Raw genomic sequence first — 20,510 nt, forward strand, 5'->3', positions numbered from 1 at the left:
TGATTGACATTAAACCGACCTTTATAAAGGAACCAAGAAAATGAAACTTGTATTTAGGCCAATTTTTTGTCTTTGCTTTTCAATTTTGGGAAACACATTATTTCTCCAAAACAATACAGGTTAGGGTGCAGTAGAATTACAAGTTTTTTAGGCCAGACTGTAATTCTAAACATAGAGTATGAGATTCCTTTTTTGTGTATTCCATTTTAAAACAAATCCTGTTCAGTGGGAAAAAAAAAAGTATTAATTATCTGAACAAAATTTAAACCAAAATTTGACCAAATTGCAGCAATAAAAGTAGAGAGTAGATCTCGATTTTACACGTGAGAGCTTGTGATATTTTTTCTAGTTTTAATTTTACCACTAAAGCAGAAATAGCGGATTCATCCCTTCAGACTAAAATCTTGCAGAAACAACGGTCAAATAAAAGATTGCGGAGAATAAGAGAAGTGACAGAAACTGGAGAGAGGTGTTCAAGGAACTACTCTCAGCTGTTGTTCACTTCTGGTATTTTCCATTGTAGGTTTTTCCTAGATATTTTTCCATTACTGAATACACCAAAACAGTCATTGCTTAAGAATTAAACTAATCCAATAAAAGTTATAAACTTGGCTGCTTTCCTTTGGACTAAGGTGAACATTCGGATGAAGCCAGTAGGAAAACTGGAGTGTTCAAGTGGGAAAGGAGATACCAGCTTAATTCTTTAAATGTCCAAATACTGAAAAGATACACTGTGTATCTTCTTAAATAAGTTTCTAAAACATTTTAAAATTGTTTGTTTTTCTTTCTAGAAATAAGAATAGCCCACCACCTCACCCAGTCCTGTCTTCCATATCAGTTCTTTTTTGCTATCATCTAGGAACTGCTGTAAAAGGCTCGTTTCTAATCACAATACTGAGAATACCAAGGATTGTTCTCTTGTACCTTTATAATACCCTAAAACAAAAGGTAGGTATATCCTTCTGTAACACTATAAAAATAGTAGTTGAAAGGTGAGATTCATGAAAAAAATGTGAAGAATATGCTTCTTGCTTAAAAATGGATGCTATGATGTGGATTTTATATTTTGTCCCATTTTCTTCATTAAGAAAGCTTTTTCCATGTGCTTCCTTTTTTTCTCTCAGCTCAGATATTTTTAAAAGCAGAAAAAACCAACATTAAAACCCACCTTTATTTAGTGTTTATATATAAAGGTTTTTATGAAGGATAAAGGAAAAAATTGGCAGAATGCGCTATTTAAAATTTTCGCATCATAAATTTTAAAAAAGCCAAGGTAAGTAAGAACATTATTGTCGCATATAAAATATCCTATAGAAAATATTTCATCTGCCTTATAATATGAGTTTATAGAAAGAACGTATGAAATAAGAACTATTCCAGAGATTTGTGTAGGATCCAAACCACATCTTTTAAGATCTATAAAAAATATGGCTGGGCTGTTTTGATCGTTGCTTGCCTTCTTTCTATCTTTCATGCATCTCCGCATCTCTTATCTTCTGCCGCAAACGTACCACTGCAGTTAGTTCTGGCGCTTTGGCAAGGAGAGAGAGCTGTCATGACTGCACAGCTCTGATTTTAGAGGAAGATTTAGGCAACATTTTTAAACGTAGGTCTTTTCCTCTAGAGTTTAGCTTGGCCTTGAATCAGGTTATGTATAGTTACGACAGGGTATTTACATTGACCATCCCTGGTACCTATGAGGCGTGTGTGGGGTATAGTTTGCCAATGCTTAAATAAAGGCCCCTTCTAATAAGATACTTGAACGATGTGTAAGTGTCTGGGTTTATGTCGCTTCCATATGAAAGCCTTGGTTATAAAACTTGATCAGTTGGGTCAGCTAAGAACTTTGTTTAAAGATGATAGGTGGGATGAGTTGTGCTGAAAAGAAGATAGAGTATTTTCTGCCTCTAGAGGAAGCTGAATAAGTGGACTTGTTGGTTATGTGCTTTTGTGATCAGAACAGCTGTAGAAGATTTAACTAGCAAAGAAAGATTACTCGTGTCTATGGCGGTGTGCTACAAGCTCCTTTTGGTCCAGTTGTCAAGCGTTCAGCTGAGGACGTGACGTGACCCATAGCTGTAACTGCTCCTAAAGAGGCTATAAAGTGCTCAGCCCAGTCCGCAGAAGGATTCCCCCGCAAAGTAACCTTGCTCCTTCCCATGGGAGAAAGGACAGGCTACGACCCCTTTCCATTGAGGCTCTTTCCATCGAGGTCCAGAATAGTGGTACCAAAGGATGGAGAAGTGATGCTGCATTCTTGTAGAGCTCACCCAGGCTTTGCCACCCCTGCAAAACATGCTGCTGTTTTCTGTGAACAGGAGGAAAAGTCAGGGGTCTGCAAGCTTGCAGGTAAATTCACAGATGTTTTCTGCACAGCAGCCTTCAAGCAGAATCAGAGAGGAGATTGCAGCTGAAGTCTCTTGCTCTAGGTTTTTAATAAACAGTACTTACTGAGATTAATACCGTTTCAGTAAAATCATCTCTCCAGCAATACACGGCAAGATTAAAGTACTTCTCTGCTGTCAGGAGTTTGCATGTACAGTCACCGTTTTAAAGGAATTATTCCTGGAATATTTCCAAGAACTTCTTTGGAAAAAAGTTGGGAGGTTCGTGGTTTCTGCACGAACAATGGTAGTTCTGGGGACCTGAGGTTTTCATATAGTGACTGGAAGATGTCTGCTTTCCAAGACGAAACAAAAACATTCTGACCTCTGGAAAAAGAAGGTTAAAAGACTCAATGTCCTGGTTTTGGCAGGGATAGAGTTAATTTCCTTCCTAGTAGCTGGTACAGTGCTGTGTTTTGGATTTAGGGTGAGAACAATGTTGATAACACACCAATGGTTTAGTTGTTGCTGAGCAGTGCTGACACTAGTCAAGGACATTTCAGCTCCCCATGCTCTACCGGCTGAGAGGGCTGGAGGTGCACAAGAAGCTGGGAGGGGGCACAGCCAGGACAGCTGACCCCAACTGGCCAGAGGGACCTTCCATACCATGGGACGTCATGCTCAGTACATAAACTGGGGAAAGCTGGCGGGGGGGGCGCTGCTCGGGGACTGGCTGGGCATCGGTCAGCGGGTGGTGAGCAATTGCACTGTGCATCACTTGTTTTGTTTTTTTTTTATTATTATTATTATTATTATTATTATTATTATTATTATTATTTATTTTATTGTATTTTATTTCAATTATTAAATTGTTTTTATCTCAACCCATGAGATTTCTCACTTCTATTCCTCCAATTCTCTCCCCCATCCCACGGGGCAGGGGGGGTGGGGAGTGAGCGAGCGGCTGTGTGGTGCTCAGTTGCCGACTGAGGTTAAACCACGACACTCAAGTATCACTGAACTGAATTTCCTTTTGCTGAGAAAAACAGCCAGTTAAATTTGGAAGGCTACCGTGGCTACCAAGATGTCTTTTACTTGTCTTGCTTGGTAAAACCTTTATATGATGAACAGTTCTGAGCTCGTGATGCGAGGGGTGTGTGTGGAACAAACACTGAGCTTTTCTGCTCTGTTTTTAGTATGAAATTAATATAGATCAGTGGTCTATGAATGGTCTGTTCTAATACGTGCTTTTTCCTCCTGTCCTGAAAAATTAATGTATGCTCTGCACACACACACATGCATATAAGTCCTTCTGCCCATTCTTTTATTCTTTTTCATTATGGTACCAGATATTTCAGAACTGTGAAAGTTTTTTGATAAACAAGAAAGTTAAAAATCTGTCAGTGTACTCCCTGATCACTGCAAAGTACTGTAAGGGTTACTGACTTGCCTGCCTGTTTTGTTCTCCAAGCAGCTGTTAGCTCACAAAACTGCTTGCAGCACTTATTTTCTTTTCCCAGAGAAGAATCTTCCATCCACAGGAAGAAAAAAAAAATACGCTCAGCTCATCAGTCATTAATACTGAAGGGTCTGAATTAAAAACAGTTCCTGTAATCCAAAAGGAAATATCTGCTGCCTAAGTGGATGCTTTATTAGAAGAGTCAGTCACCTGTAAAGCAAGTTTTTCTAAAATGGCCGCTTTGTTTGAGTCTAATTCCGTGTCCAGTAACCAAACGTTTCATTTTATTGCAGGAGAGTGCATGTGCAAAGTGCCTGTTCAAGTGCTGTTTCTGCTGGTTTTGGTGCCAGGAAAGTTGCTTAAGATACTTCAACCAGGTACACGCTACCATCTCTCGGTCACTCAACCGTCTGCATACCTAGTCTAGAAACCGTGTGTGTGTGTGCTAGCTCCATTTAGCGCGACTAAAGCATCATCCAGCGCACGCAAGCCAAATTTTCCTGCCGGCCGCCTAAACTAAGCAACCAAAGAAGTCTTCAAGTGTAGATGGAACTTGTTGCAAAGAAACAGGGAATTGACGGAACACGCAAGGTGCAAGATTTTAGAAAACTTGTTAGTACAGCTTGAGATAGCCCTTTTGCTATTTCTGAAGGTAAGAAGACAGGTTGAGTGGTGCCAGGCAGACGACTGAAATACAGAAGGTCCGGGTGGAAGGAAGCGATGCAGAAGTAAGAATCGTTAAACTAGATACAGTATTTTCTGTCTGAGAGTCCTGACTAAAGAAACTTGAACTCCTGGCTGATTTCCATTATCAATATATCTAGGAATATGATCCATGACAAAAAAGCCAGATGATATAATATCCTCTTTCTTTGAAAGACATCTTTGTTTTGTTAGCGGTTTTGTTTCAAAAGTGTTTTTATTGGAAATGGATGATTTCTGACATACAGCAGTTTTTCAGATACTTGACTCCTACTTTTTCCATCCTGAGCCTTTTCTCCAAGTGTTTCCAGCTCTATATACATCATTGTAAATAGTTGATTTTTCTCTTTGTCAGTCCCCTTTTGTTATCTCTGGTGACTGCGGTATTCTTAATGTGAAAGGGAATCAGATGTTCCTGCTGATTCCTAACTCTCTGACTGTTGGGTTCTTTGTTCTCATTGCTGAGGGCAGTACTGAAGTAAACAAGGCAATTCTGATAAAGGGTCTGACTTCTCCTCTGAAGTAGGTGCATAAATTTAAGCTTAATCTTGGACAACTCCGAAGAGAAAGTTTTTCACTTAGCTCAGCCTAGATGAAATACTTGTGCAGTGAAATCTCTGGTTCTAGACGATGAATTTTCCAGACTTACATTTTTTAGGTAGATCTTCTGGTCAGTGACTTGGTGAGGAATCTCAGAGCTCGTTTTGACTCCAGGCTTTCCGTTTGTAGTCACCCTTTCCCCTTGGCGTCCTGCCTTTCAGAGATATCTCCAGCATCCTAGCGTTTACTTTCTCCAGCTGTTGTATGCTATGTGTTTGTTAAAAGAAGAATTAATTACTGTAATGTTCTTCCTTTTGTTTCAGAAGGCTGTATTGTAGCTCTTGTTCCCTTAAAAGATTTCCTGTTTCTTAATCTATTGTAGGCAAATTTCTGTTTCTATGAGGGTTGTGGGTTTTAACCTAATGATCATAATTCCGTGTTTGCCGTTAGATAACTGCTTGTTTGAACATCTTTTTGGCAAAGATGATGGTGTTCCACGTGCTCCAAATCCAGGGCAATTTGGGCGAGGGTTAGAGGAGAAGAAAAGCAAGAACACGCTGTAAGATTTTAATAGAGATTTTATCTGTATGAAGGGGTAACATTGGTCTCAGATTATTGCATTTCATGGAGTAATTAATGTATCTAATTAGTTTTTTCTTTCTTTCCTATAAAGAATGTATTCAAGCCTATTTCTTCAATTTTGTAAAATCTGCGGCCAAATGTAAAAAAGAAAAAAAAAAGGGGGGGGGGAAAAGACAAGTCTGCAGTTTTAAGCAGCTTAATATATGGCTTGATTAACAGAAGTACTGAACTCTTAAGAGCTCTTCCTGAGATCAGTGAAAGCTGCTGGGTACAGCCTTGAAATTGCACATAGGTGTTGAACGTGGACTTGAGAATAGGACTTGGGAGGGGCTAAAAAATTGCTTGTACCTATGTTTCTGACATTTCGAAAGTATTTCTTAGTTCAGATTTTGATTTTTGTGTGAGTTGAAATTACTGAAATGTGGAACAGCTGTTACGAAAGTTGGTCCAAAGCTCATTTCCTTACTGTATTTTTGCCTTTTATTCTAGTATTACGTTCACTGTAGTAATAAGCATATAATTACCTGAAACTCTAAAAAAAAAACCCCAAAAAGCTTTCCCCATCACTTCTGCACTATTTTCTTCAACCTGTTGTTATATTGCCTAGATGATGTAAATTCTTTCTGCTCCTTCATTCACAAGTTTAATCAGGATTAAACTGAGCCCCTTGTTTTCCCTCTGGGGAACTTGCAGATGAGAAACAGGTGCTGGAGGAAGTAACACTGGCGATGGAGTGCCAGCTTCTTTCTTCCCATGCAGTTTTCGGGCCGAGGTGCCGTCTTTCAGGTGGGGTTTAACACCGGCTTTGGTAGCTGCGTGCATCCCTGAAGCGACTTGTTCTCTGCAGGCTCAGCTAAGTTTTCTCCGGCTCTCCTGGAACTTAACGGAAAGAGGGCCAGAAAGGTACCCTGTCACCTTCCCACGGCGACAGAGTGCGGCGCTAGATGCTGACGGTTGCCATATTTCCAGTGGCGGGTGTTGGAGGAGGGGTAACGTAAACCCAGCATCCTGTGCAGATTGCGATGTGGATAATTGCGTTCTGCCTTCCTAAATTTCTCTTTGGATTTGCAACTGGATCCTGTGCTAAACTGTGGTGTAGCGTTGCTATGTGCTGTTAAACAGTTCACTCCTTAAGCTGTTCCATTTCGGTCATGGGCAAAGTGATTCATGTGTGTGTATAATCCATTAGTAACAATTGTAAAGCACTCTGGGTTCTATCTGGATGAAAAGCGCTTTGTGAATATAAAGTCATTATCCCTACTTGACAGTTCTGTTTGCCAACACTTGTCAGAATTACCACAGATTTTTCATCTTCTGGCTCTGATGGTTTCAGTATGTTCCAGATAAACATATCCAATCATCTCAAGTAAAATCCGGGAGATTGAAATTTCTCTTCCGTAAAAAGAATATACTGGGGGTTTTTATTGTGGTTTGGGAGCTACAAGGTCCGTCTGTCTCCTGCTTTCTTAAATTGTAGTGGCAGTCTTAACTTTTGATACATCAAAGCACTGGCTTTTTTTTTTTTTTCTTTTCCTTTACAGCCTTGTTGCAGTGACTTTTTTTTTTTTAAACAATATATCTATTTCAGGATAGTTTTGCTTTTCTGTGTCTGCTTTGGGTTCATCTGCAGCCAGTTGGCAAGCAACTGCTCCAAAGCGCAGCACACGGATTTCTGAAGGAGCTGCCGAGCAGTATGTGGTTTCTCTTATTTTCATCAGCGCAGCTACTTGCAGCGTAGCCTTCCGGGCCCTGTGGTAGCCGTTACTGAAGTCGGCAGTGCGTTAGCCTGCATTTGCTGGTACGGAGACCCTTCACTGACGCTGAAAGCCAGCGACTACCTAGCGTAAAAAAAAAAAAACCCAGAAGCAAGTCTGTCTAATGGTCGTATATCCATGGCCGTTGGTTGTCTCTTAAACTTTGGATGGAAGCCTGTCAGGAGGTTACGGTTAAATGCCTTGTGGAGGAGTGACCTAGATAAAACCAAAATTCATGCATGCTAATGTAAGTACGGTTCTCCTCTGCGCTGCCAAACACATTGTGCCTCATCCCATCAAGTATTTCTTTTTCCTCCCCCCAAAAATACTGCATTTTAATGTTACTGGCAAAATTGCTTCTAGACGTTAAGCTAAATTTTCAATCGTCTTGAAAATACAGTTGGCTAAAATATTCACCTTCAGTGAAATCGTATTTTAAATGTGTGTTTTCCCTCTAGAGGCCTTATGTATGCAATAAGAGGAAATAAAATTCCTTAGGTCTTTGCTTGCTCTGTAGGGTGAACCATGTAGGGGATAGAGATGAACAAGGCTGACTAATTCGTGCTTTGAGACCTTTCTCCCCTCCCCTATCCCATTAAAAAAAAAAAACAAAAGAGAGAGAGAGGGAAAGAAAATAAAAGGCAATGAAGCAAGTGACTGATAATTCCCTGCTTTCAAGCAGAGCAATTTATGAACAACTGTCTGGAAATGTTCAGTTTGATTTTATTTCAGAAATCCCAGATGAGAACATTGTCGCACTAACTGCAGAAGCCACTGTAAGCAGCTCCAGTAATGACGTAATCATGATGCAATGGGCACTTAAAGCAGGATCCCTGTGGTCCAGCCCCTGTGGTTGAAATGGAGCCCAGGTGTAGCAGTGCGATGCTGCAGGAAAGGACACCCAACTACCCTCCGAGGAGAAAGTTGTGTGGGTCCCACCCGCTGGATGACAGCCATGGAGGGAGTAGATGACACACAGAGTAGGAAGCAAGGAAAGCTGAAGGACAAGATTTTTCTCCAGGAAGTCCAGACTGCCGATATACGGTGGGATGGAAATAAAGGGAAGTTGTGCTGCTTGGACTGCTTGGGAAAATTCGGGAGACTACTGAAGGGCTTCTTGCAGATGATAATTAGCCTAAGAATCAAAAATAACCGTTTCTGTATTAGCTGTGTGCTTATCAGTTGGAAGTAGGGGCGGAGAATATTCTCCGTGTGTTTGTCAGCCACAGGACAACAGCTTTTAGTTAACAAGGCTGCAGAAAGGGCAGATTCGGTCCTGGAAGGTATGAGGTGAAATGCTTGCACCAGAAAGAGGGGGATAAATGCCATTGTACAAGTTGCTGGTTAGGTGATCAGGCTTATCTCACGGGGGGGGGACTGGGGTATCCTGGTGTGTCTGCTTTGACAAATGAAGAGTAAGAGCAAGCCCGTTAGCCGTCCATGAGTATATCAAGAAGAGAAACAGCAGGGAGGGATAAGAGCCAAGACAAGATCAGGAGAAGAATGAGTGGATGTAAACTGTTCATGAGTAAATGTTGGCTGGAAGTTGGAAGAAGGCTCCTAAGGACCAGAGGGACAACTGCCTGGAATAGCTCCAAATGTAAGGGCTGGGAGAGGGAAAAGCCCTAAGTAGTTTAAAAAGGGAGCTTTCCACTTAAGAGAAGAAATCGTATAATGTGCTAATCTGGAATAGCCAGGGACTGGCGCGGCTGAAAGTCCCTTCCAGTCTTACATGTCCTCATCTCTTCAGAGGGGCCTCACAGGCCCACGTCGCTCTAATTTCCCACCGCTATCTGAGAGGCATGATGCAGCTTTCTCACCGGGTCACTACCTGCTGTACAGCAGCCGCAGAAATGCCGTTGCCTCTTGCTACCGCTGGATTTTGTTTTCTGAGGGGATTCCACCAGCAGCTGTGACACTCGCAAGCTAAGACACTTCAAAGTCCAGCCCGCGCTGCGCAGCGTTGCGCTGGGTGTAGCTGAGCAGGGCAGCCCCCAAGAGAGTTGGCAGCAACAAGATCAGATCAGGCTGAAAATACCAGCAGAGCAGAAAAAGCTGAAGCGGGATGTGAGACCAGCATGTCTCCTGCTTCTTTTTTGAGAAGATTCTGTTGCTATGGCAATCCTCCCTTCCCCAAGCTCGTTTTATTAAAGCAAGTCCTAGAATGGAGGACTGAATTCAGCTGTTACACAAAGTCGCAATTATTCTCAACAATTGGGGAACTTATGGCCTGGATCTGAGCCACAGCGCCTTTCTCATGAAACTAGCAGGTCAATTTTTCCAAGACCCTTGACATTCTGTGTTGTGAGGCACAGAAGGATGTATTCTTTAAATAGGTTTTTTTGCATACTGTGGTATTTGGAAATATGTAAACTTTCACATTCCTTATTTATTCATCCTGACACTGAGAAGCTAGTGTCTCGTTCCCAGGCTCCGAGCCGGAGGAGGCTTGTGGTCTTCACAAAGGTGGTGATACAGTACCAAGTTGCTGGTGCAAGGATAAAGACTGTTCCTGACCCGCTATCCCCCACGCTTTCTGGTCAATGGTATGCTATCCGTGCCGTTATTACTTGCTTGTCACCACAGCAGAGGCTACCACTGTAAAACATCAATTCGTTAAGCAAAGATAAATACCGTAATAGCTGTATTGGCCCAGACTGAGTCTCCACCTCGCTCAGTATCCCGTCGCCAACAGTGTCTGGGAGTGAATGCTGAGGTAGAAGGAGCGTGTATTTCCCTGTCCCCGTGCTGTTTCTGAATCTGTTTTCAGCCTCGGGACTTCCTGAGCTGAGTCTGTTTTCTCTGTGTTTAATAACTCTCAGTGGATTCCTTTTCCCTGAACTTTCCCAGTCTCCCTTGAGCTCACGTGAACTTTTAGCAGCTAAAGCATCCTTTGTCCGGCAGTTCACAGCTTACAGACTTGCAGTGAGAAGAAATACCATCTGTTTTCAAATTTGGCTCCTACTACTTCGTATGGCCCTCCCCCTGCCCAGTCTTTGTTCTGGAAGAAACAGCGAGGCATCTAACCCTACCTACCCTCTCCGCGTTTCTCATGATTCCGTAGCCCTCTTACTGCATCCTCCTTCAGTCATCTCTTTTCCAGACAGAACAGCCTGGTGTACTCAGTTGTTCCCCAGACAGAAGACATTCCATACCTTTTGGATCATTCCTGCTGCCCTCCTCTCAAACATTTCCAAGTCCGCTAAAGCTTTTGTGCATGGAAAAGAGAATACACTCTGTAGAAAAACACATTTAAATAACCTGTTTCTAAATGAGAGCAGGTTCTTAACTGACCGTGGTCTGCCATCTTAGCCTTCGCATCTGTCTTTTCTTGGAAAGGGATTGGCTTGTCGCACATACCCCGCAACTGGAAAATTAATGGGTTATCTAAGCTTCTGAGTCCAAAGTCCAAAATGATTTGCAAATATTGGTAATAGCTTGCGTGTGTTAGGTGTTCGTTGGTGGGTAAGGCTGAGAAGTCATTTGAGCTCATTTCGGTGCAACTCTTGAGTTTCATGGAAACATACATTTGCTTAAATGTTAGACATGTATTTTGTTAGTGAGAACGCGTAGATTTCTGCGTGGCTGGATGGGATCAGGGTACGGGGTCCGTATGGGAAACTTGAGAGTTGTGAGGAGAGCGTACGGAGCCACAGCCTAGGCTGAACAAGAAACCCTCCAAATACTTATTTTTTTTCCTCAGAAACGTATTTCTTGCCGAAAGGTAGAGACCACTTGGCTAAGTCTTCACCTTGGACTAATAACATTCTTGCTGCACCTATGTCAATGATGAGTTTTGTAGCCTTCAACAGTTCATTCATTTTTGTGTCTCTCTTATTCCTTCTGTAATGTTGGATTATTACCTGGCTGCCTTTCTCGCTTGGATGTTATGACTAGTTGATACTCGCATGATTTGTTGAAGTTGTAATTGTTACAAATGCCATGCTTTATCAGCTGGTTTGTAACATGACAAATCCCTATGCAGGTAGTATTCAGTCTCCAGCATTATTTTCAGTCTTTCCAAGGTAACTGTTCTAGTTAATAAATATCAGAAATTCTTTTTGTTGCGCATTCCTCGGATACCAAAGTGGCTAATTCAAGAGTGCAAACAAATGGTTATTTATTTTAAGTTTGGAAACAATGTTTGTCCAAGCGCACATGCGTTTTCAACATTCTTTTTAATTTTTAAAACAGGACCTTTTTTTCACTATTTATAATGAATACAGAATCTCTGCTTAATTTATTGGCAACATGTATACTGACCTCACCAGATCAGGATCTGCTCCGTGAATGTAGTTCTTAAGGGACAGAAGCAAACTTAGAAAACCCTTTCCCACTTTGCGTCTCAATTTCCCCTTTCATGTTGAAGGGAATGATGAAACAGACTTAACTCACGGCGCGTTATAAAGACAGGTCTGTCCACGTTTGAAGTATGCGGTGACAGCTACGGACGGGAGACAGAGAGGGAGCTTGACTCGAGGCCATCTACCCTGCGCCTGGGTCCTGGGGAGACGGTAGCCCAGCGAGGCTGGCGCAGGCCTTACCCAACTGCCAGCCCTCCCGCTGCCGCATCCATCCCGGGCCGCTGCCGCCGCCGCGGGCGAGCTCGCAGGCCGTCGGGTTTCCTAACGCGGGACGGCAGCAGGCCGCTTACAAACCCGCCGGGTTGAGTGAGGCGGGTGGGATGAGGATGCAACCGAGAAGGCAAAGGTTATTGTAGCCGGCACCTGACCACCGAGGCAAGGGGTGCACCTCTCTGCCGGTCCTGTTACGGCACTCCCCGGGGAAAGGAACAGCGTCGCTGGGGGTGGAAGTTAGCACAGAAAGCATTTTCTCCTATTTAGGAACGAAGCGAACTTGCCTGTTTAAACAGGTTTTTGTGCAGACACTCTATGTGTTTCTGTAGAGTTCAGTGGAGTCTTTGATTTTTCTTAGAGCAGGCAATAAATCCATGGTCTTTGTTTATACTTTTTCTGTCTATGGATGTATCTGCTACTATGTAAGTAGAATCATAGAATCATTGAGGTTGGAAAAGACCTCTAAGATCATCGAGTCCAACCATCGACCCAACACCACCATGTCCACTAAACCATGTCCCTAAGTGCCTCATCTACTCGTCTTTTAAATACCTCCAGGGATGGGGACTCCACCACTTCCCTGGGCAGCCTGGTCCAATGTTTAACCACTCTTTCAGTAAAGAAATTTTTCCTCACGTCCAATCTAAACCTCCCCTGGCGCAACTTGAGGCCGTTTCCTCTCGTCCTATCGCTTGTTACTTGGGAGAAGAAGAAGTAGTACAATATTTACAGGATGTCACTGTTTACTTCTACTCTTTTTTTGCTTACTATCAGAGAAAATTCCTTTGTCATATATAAAATAAATAATATCCACGATAAAGAGACAAAGGATCTTTGACTGCATTTGATGTCTGTCTTTCTCTGTCATATTTTAAGGTAACGTCAATAGAGCTTTGCTACACTACAGTATGTTACAGAAATTGCTATGGAGTAAAACTGGACTCTGCAGAAATAAATTTTCTCTGCCTTCAGACATCTGAAGCTATTTTATATTTTATAGATATTTTTATATATATAAAAATATATGTATTACATATTTTAATATATTTTATATAAGTGAGAAAAAAACAGATTTTTGACCAGGAAGAGTTTTGCAGTAGGCCAGTATAGTTCACTTTCAGCAAACCAGGTTGTTTTTTTTTTCACTTCCAGGTGAAGCCTGGAACTACTTCCAGAAAGTAGTCTAAGCACCAAGTCCATGTTGGGGTGTATAAATTCCTTCAGAACAGTAATCCCTTGCACACGGCGGTTCTTACCGACTGTACCAGATGTAACTAATGTTTTGTGGCATAATCCACCTTCTAATATTTGAGTAAAGGGAAACTACTCATGAGACGTGCTGGTGAAGTTCAGCACACGTTTCAGGTATCTCGAGCGCTGTTTTTCTTAGCTGGTATTTTGGGCACAGTTTCAAAACCGTGTTGAGAAGTTCCATAAATGGGACATATATGTCAAGTTATGCCCAACAAGCGCTGAAATAATCCAATCCGTGAAGGCAAATATTCCGTCCTCCCCACCTGTCTTGGCAAGTTTCCACCAAGAGAAATCTTGTAAAATTCGCAATACCTCAAAAAAGTGTGAGCGCCCCTCCTGTCTGTTGAAATTCTGGGGGGGGGGGGTTTTGTGGCATGACCCTCACTGGTCTAGTCCTGGACCCTTTAGCTGTTCTTTTCCAGTCATTTCCACAATTGGTTTCGTCTCTCATGAAAAGGTTTATTTTATGGCTATAGCCGTAAGCTTGAATTTCAGCAGCATATGAATAGTTTGAAAGGGCCGTGGATAAAAGCTTTTTAATCCTCAACTTTTAGATGACTTGATAACTACGTAACTCGATTGTTCCGCTTACATAGTTTGCCAGCAGTCTTGGAGATAGATTCATAGAAAATAAGTAAGTTTGGATAGCGTGACTCCAGGTAAGTAAGTGTTTTGTAGTAATTGTGTCATATTCATTAACAAAAATTAGGGTAGAGAACTTTGGTGTTTTAAAATATGTTGGATAAAGGTGGGTTCAGAAATTTATTTAGTCACTATTCTAGCATTTGCTAATGGTGGAAGTTATGTAGAAAAAACTGTTTGAAGTTAGAAGCATAGTTATTGTAGTCATTTAAAATAAAATTGCCGTATTATGCAAAATAACTCTTTATATTAATAAAGTCAGTATATCCAAATAGGGTTCAAGGCTTCGTATTTTGCTGAAGTAAAATCTAGATTATAAGAGTCTTTCCCTTCTCACTGCATTATTATCTTCTCTCATTTCAGCATGCATACACAACTACAGCCATAAATGGGACAAATTTTTGTACGTCAGCAAAGGATGCTGTCTTTATTTTGGCGAAGAATTCTGCTAAACTTGCATCCATTAGCTGTTTTGGAGATTTTATCCTGTTTCTAGGAAAGGTAAGAGTAAGGAAAGTACTGTTCTGTAAGAATGAAGTGGAAAATCAGGGTGTGATTCTCTTTTCTTATGCCTAAAGTAAATAATGGTGAATGGAGTTAATGGTGAATGGAGTTAAATCCAGTTGGCGGCCGGTCACGAGCGGTGTTCCCCAGGGCTCAGTTTTGGGGCCGGTCTTGTTCAATATCTTTATCGATGATCTGGATGAGGGGATCGAGTGCACCCTCAGTAAGTTTGCAGACGACACCAAGTTGGGTGGGAGCGTTGATCTGCTCGAGGGTAGGAAGGCTCTGCAGAGGGACCTGGACAGGCTGGATCGATGGGCCCAGACCAACTGTATGAGGTTCAACAAGGCCAAGTGCCGGGTCCTGCACTTCGGCCACAACAACCCCATGCAGCGCTACAGGCTTGGGGAAGAGTGGCTGGAAAGCTGCCTGGCAGAAAAGGACCTGGGGGTGTTGGTCGACAGCCGGCTGACCATGAGCCGGCAGTGTGCCCAGGCGGCCAAGAAGGCCAATGGCATCCTGGCCTGTATCAGAACTAGTGTGGCCAGCAGGAGTAGGGAAGTGATCGTGCCCCTGTACTCGGCACTGGTGAGGCCGCACCTCGAATACTGTGTTCAGTTTTGGGCCCCTCACTACAAGAAGGACGTCGAGGTGCTGGAGCGTGTCCAGAGAAGGGCAACGAGGCTGGTGAGGGGTCTGGAGAACAAGTCTTCTGAGGAGCAGCTGAGGGAACTGGGGTTGTTTAGCCTGGAGAAAAGGAGGCTGAGGGGAGACCTCATCGCTCTCTACAACGACCTGAAAGGAGGTTGTAGCGAGGTGGGGGTCGGTCTCTTCTCCCAAGTAACAAGCGATAGGACGAGAGGAAATGGCCTCAAGTTGCGCCAGGGGAGGTTTAGATTGGACATGAGGAAAAATGTCTTTACTGAAAGAGTGGTTAAACATTGGACCAGGCTGCCCAGGGAAGTGGTGGAGTCCCCATCCCTGGAGGTATTTAGAAGACGTGTAGATGAGGCGCTTAGGGACATGGTTTAGTGGACATGGTGGTGTTGGGTCGACGGTTGGACTCGATGATCTTAGAGGTCTTTTACAACCTCAATGATTCTATGGTCCTATGATTCTATGATTCTAAAGTAAATAAGGTTTATCTTTGTTAAACTCAGTGTTGTTAACGCTGTAAAATGAGTTTGGGAGAGAAGGTAATGTTTGAGGAATTTAATCCTTTTCATAGTCTTTACAGAGTTATTTAGTGTAGTATGCATATAATACTACATGTATATTGTACCTGTATGTACAATACAGTAGTGTCCTTGGTGCCACTCTTACAGTTCCCATTGCAACGAGTCTTCGGTAAGTATAGTAAAATACTGCCTCTGCCCTACAGAATTTACACACTGAATTGAACACAAAGCGTGACAACTACGTGATGCCAGAAACTGCGTAGCTATCTCCCGGAGGAGATGTGTTATTAAAATATTGGCTGCAATGTATTTGCCTTAGGGTGTGTGGGGGGGTTGGGGTTTTTTAAGAAACATTTCTACGTGATTAATGAGGCTGCATTTCCCTCTCGCTGCCCTTTGCAGGTGTTTGTTGTATGTTTTACTGTTTTTGGAGGATTGATGGCATTTAACTACCATCGGGAATTGCAAGCTTGGGTAGTTCCTCTGTTGCTGGTTGGATTTTTTGCCTACCTGATGTCCCACAGCTTTCTGTCTGTGTTTGAAGTGACAGCAGATGCCATGTTCCTTTGCTTTGCTATTGATATGGAAACAAACGATGGATCTGCAGAGAAGCCATACTTCGTGGATCAGGAACTGCTGGTAAACCTCAGCGATAACAGCAAAGATATTTGAGCCATTCTAAGCTTTTGGGGCTTTTTCTTTCCCTGAGACCTAGTAGTTTGAACCCACAACCCATGCTATTTCCTTCCCAACACCTTAGAACAGGACGGGCTCGGGGATACAAATCATATGTGAATTTATAAACTGAAGTAAACGGCTCCTTCTGGCTCCTGTGTGCTAGCTATGATCTGCTGCCTTCTTTTAGATCGTACCCCGTAAGTAATGGCTGACTTTTTAGGCCATATTAGATAGATGTTCCATGTATTATTGGTGATTAAAAAATATAAATAAAGAAATGAGCTAGCTGCAGAGACCGATCCAAGGGGTGCCCTAAGATCAGCTGTTTGTATTTGTTGTGACTTACTGTACAGCGATGAGCAAAAGTAAACGCGGAGCTTCTTGTTGCCAGCAGCAGGTCAGGTATCCATCGACATCCTATGGATGCCGTCGTTCTGAACAAATTTCATGCAAACTCGAGTTGCTCTGCTTCATACCTATACAGGTTCTTCTGCCAGAATACTGTCTTCTGTCTCCTGATAAAATTCTTCTGCCTCTGGACTGGTTGTTCTGTGTCTTTACCCTCATAATTACTATATTGCATTACAAGCATTTCCATGGAGAACCATTACGTAGCTCATAGTGATGGAGAGCTTTAGTTAATAGCTGTATCTGAAGCATTTGGATGTATATATGCCATCCCTTTCATATTAAGAGAATATTTGAAGATGCAGATGTTTTTTCTTTTCATGCTATTTTTGCCAGTTCTGTCTTTTCCTTCATAAGCCATGTGACAAAGAAAATCTTAGTGATTAATGAAAAACAAACTCAGCAGCCAGAATAGCTCATATGATACGAATCTTCTGGATGGATTTCTTCAGGACAGTGTCAGAAGAGCTGTTTTGGGTTTTTTTTTTTTTAATGCTGCTGCTAGATTAGCTGTAACATTCATAGAATTTTGTTGAAAACAAAAAACAACAAAAAGACAGCCTAAAGATAGGCTTAACCCTTTGTACAGAAGAAAGCAGGTAGATATTCTTTGGCCTTGATTCAGAACAGTACTTAAGCACATGTCCCGAACAGGAATATGTTACTGAATGGAAAACTCTGAAGCCTTGACCTCTGTTTCTCTCCCTCTGTTTTGCCGAATGCTGAAATACTTCTTAAGCCAATTCTCCTTCACGAAACAAACGGAGGCTTTCCTTTCTCCACTTCCAAACTTCGTGGTAGTTTCTCTTTAACTCTGGTCTTAATTCCTTGTAATTAGCCGTGCCCTAGGGCCTCGGGGGAAGAGAGGACTTCCCACAGGGGTAAGGAGTCTTCCAAGCAGGGCAGGCTGCGTAACCTTGTGTGGAAAAACCGGGGGCAGCACATCCAAACTCCTCCTCATTGCATGATCAAGAGTAAGTTTGCTCACGTAGCCAAGAACTTGGAGTTTCCCAACACATGAAGGCATTTGACTTGGGACGCCTGTGTTACAGTCGGGTTACAAACGTCTGGGGGTGGAAGGGAGGCTCTGTGGCCCTCAGGGCAATAGGCGGCAGTGGGCGGAGAGCTGGGTGAGGGATTTCGGACAGCCAGAGTCCTCGTTCCTGTAGCAGGAGATGTAACAGGGATTCTTGAGTCATCCCTCGCAGTTGCATTCATGGCCCCTGCTGCCCCTGCAGAGTCCCTCCCGGTATCACTCGGTGTCATCCAGCTAGGAACCAGCTCCAGTTTCTTAGCCCCGGGCTAATTATCTTCCTTTACTAGGTATTTTTATTTACATAATGGTTTGCATTCCCAAATTATCTCACCCTGGTTTTTGCTTGTAGACCTTTGTGAGTCAGAGTAACAAGTTAACAGAAGGGCAAAAACACAGAAGCGCGAGACCTTTCCAGGACAATGAAGACGGGACAGAGCTCCAACCTATGGTGAGACAGGACTGTGGGATATGTATTTATCTGCCAGCTAATGTGTTTGCCTTCATGTCCCAAGAAGAATGGATGTAGGCTGTCATGTATCTCCTGATGTCTCACAGCAACCAACAGGCTGTACCCAGTATCCTGTTTTTCCTTCGATTGCTTTCCCTCCTCAGGAAACCCTCTGCTGGTGCAAAATGGATGGATCAAATATTTGTTCTCGTCCTTCTTCCCATTCCCCCGTGTGCCCAGCAGAGGAAGAGAAAGATCGGACAATGGCAAGGGGGTGGGAGATAAATCCTGTTCAGATAGTCCTTCACATGTCTGCTGTAGGAAAGTCAGAAGAGTGGCAGGCTGCTTGATTTTATGCCGGAACTGCTGAAGTTCCAGAGCTGTAAGATCAGGGCTTAGAGGCCTTCCCCCTCCACCCCCACCCTTTTTCTGTCTTTCTTTTTTGTCAGTGTATATTTATTTACTCTGTGTAAAAAAGCTGAGGTGCCAGAAGGGAGTGTTCCCCCACGCCCAGGCTTGGGAAAGTCTTGAGAGTAAACGCTCGCTAACTGACATCTGAAAAAATACTGCAAATTGCCCAACCTGAGCAGCTCACCCAGCAAGTTCAGAATCCGGGCTGGTTTTCCCCCAGCGTCAGGGGCCGGGGGGGGGGGGCCAAGCCAGGGCTGCCGGAGAAAGATTCCGCAGCAACAGCTACTCGGGCACCTACGCCTGCTGGACACTACTACTAGTGTCCTGCGTCCCCCCTAGCTACTTCGTACACGAGCGTAGCAGATGTGGGTGATTTTTCTTGATCTGCTTCCAAGAGGTACCAGGCTCTAGCAAACTCTCACGCGATCTTGCGGGCGTTCTGCTACTGGCAGTTGGGCTGTCGAGCACTGCTTCAGTTTATCGCTACAGTGAGGGATAGTTGTACTTGGGTTTTTTTCATTGTTTGGGTCTGTTATTGCATTCTTCAGTAATTTTTTGCCGAGCACAGAAACCTGGGAGGGGGGTGAGGAATTATTCCCTGCGAGAGGATTGTGGATTTGAGACACAAAAGAACCTTAATTATTTTCCCAGTTTACTCTTACGACATTTAAATGCAGTAACAGGACTAGTGCTGCACATCGTTTGACTCCTTGTTTCCTCTCTTTGTAGACTTGAACGTGAAGTGCACCGGGAAGTATGAAGGCAGACCAGCAACAGCAAAAACAAGTCACAGGAAAAAAAAGTACAGGTTACCGATACCCCACGACAAAGTATTAGTTCTCTAAATCTCTGTTGTATCTTCTGCACCGGTAAAATGACACACAATCTGTTTGTATGAATAATGTATTTTGTGTATCAGCACATCTGATTTTTATTAATGTACTTGTTATGGTGGTCTGGAAGTTGTTAATAAAAGAACTCCTTGTAAATGTCTATGTTGTCAGACTAAAAACACTACGTCGACAAGGTCATCGAGCTGTCCTTTTTAGCTTTTTGGTGTGTCAGCTATCACGGGTTTTTTTTTCCCCTGCTTCTCTGGGAATGCTGGGCCAGTCATCCCTGGATCAGTAAGCGTAGAAACATTTGTAGAGGGGGCACTCTGAGATGACTTGTTTCCCGATTTATTCTGTCTATCTGAACAGCCCCTGCAACCAATTAAGGAACAGCACTGAGCTCACTGATGGAAATTACCGTTGATAGAAATTCTCTGTAGTCAAGATAATTAATGGTTATGAGGTAGGTGTCCTTCTTTTCATTATACTCTTTTGGGAACGGTTTTTACAAGTTAGTATCATAAATTACCCATTGGCTCCTCTCCACAGGGCAGATGAGGATTAGTCCTTTTTTGGTAAATAAAAATAAACGACTGCCTTCCCTTTGCAACTGAAAAGACAAAGGAAGCAGAAAAATTCGTGTCTGGATTTAAAGCTTGGCAAAGAAGTGGCAGATGAGCAGTGGCTGGACAGAAACGAGATAAAAGGATGTTATAAAGAATACTTTATAGAAATGCTAGTTGTAACGCGGATGTGAAATATAAAATGTCGTGGAGGAACGTAGAGAAGAGACTGTCGGGGCTTTAGTCAGAAGAGGGACATGGTAAGTGTAGACGCTTTTTAAACAAATAACTTGGTAACAGTCTGTCAGCATTTTCTTGGGAGCAATTCTGAGGGTTGTTTAAACTTTGTACCTGGGCCCTGGTTATAATGCGCTTTCAGGGCTCCACCTCGTTCCGAGTATGGGGTGCTTCTAGATTTTACTCGGCGGAACACGATTTTGTTCTCTTGGTTCAAAAGCTCCTTTAACATTTCGTTCGAGGAGAGGTTTGAGGTGGGAAGATGACTCCAACCAGGGATTTCAGTAAAGTACACATCAGTATAGGAAGTGAGACCTTACTGCAGGTAAGTGACTCATAAGCTGCCATAATGAACAGATTGATAAACCTTTGATTAGTCA

At 42.9% G+C, this 20,510-nt stretch overlaps 1 protein-coding gene across 2 annotated transcripts in view; it reads left to right on the forward strand.

The window, feature by feature from the left end:
- SLC44A3 (solute carrier family 44 member 3) overlaps positions 1-19,490 on the forward strand; it is a 43,563-nt gene extending 24,073 nt beyond the window's left edge. For both annotated transcript variants that reach the window (XM_076337783.1, XM_076337784.1), the window contains 6 exons: positions 792-948; positions 4,077-4,160; positions 14,198-14,335; positions 15,919-16,155; positions 17,988-18,086; positions 19,227-19,490. In XM_076337783.1, coding sequence (XP_076193898.1) covers positions 792-948; positions 4,077-4,160; positions 14,198-14,335; positions 15,919-16,155; positions 17,988-18,086; positions 19,227-19,232 — 721 coding nt within the window. In that variant the 3' untranslated portion in view covers positions 19,233-19,490. The remainder of the gene's footprint in view (positions 1-791; positions 949-4,076; positions 4,161-14,197; positions 14,336-15,918; positions 16,156-17,987; positions 18,087-19,226) is intronic.
- The last annotated feature ends 1,020 nt before the right edge of the window (positions 19,491-20,510 follow it).

This window comes from Aptenodytes patagonicus, chromosome 5, assembly GCF_965638725.1.
Source record: "Aptenodytes patagonicus chromosome 5, bAptPat1.pri.cur, whole genome shotgun sequence".
In the NCBI taxonomy this organism is placed as follows: Eukaryota; Metazoa; Chordata; class Aves; order Sphenisciformes; family Spheniscidae; genus Aptenodytes; species Aptenodytes patagonicus.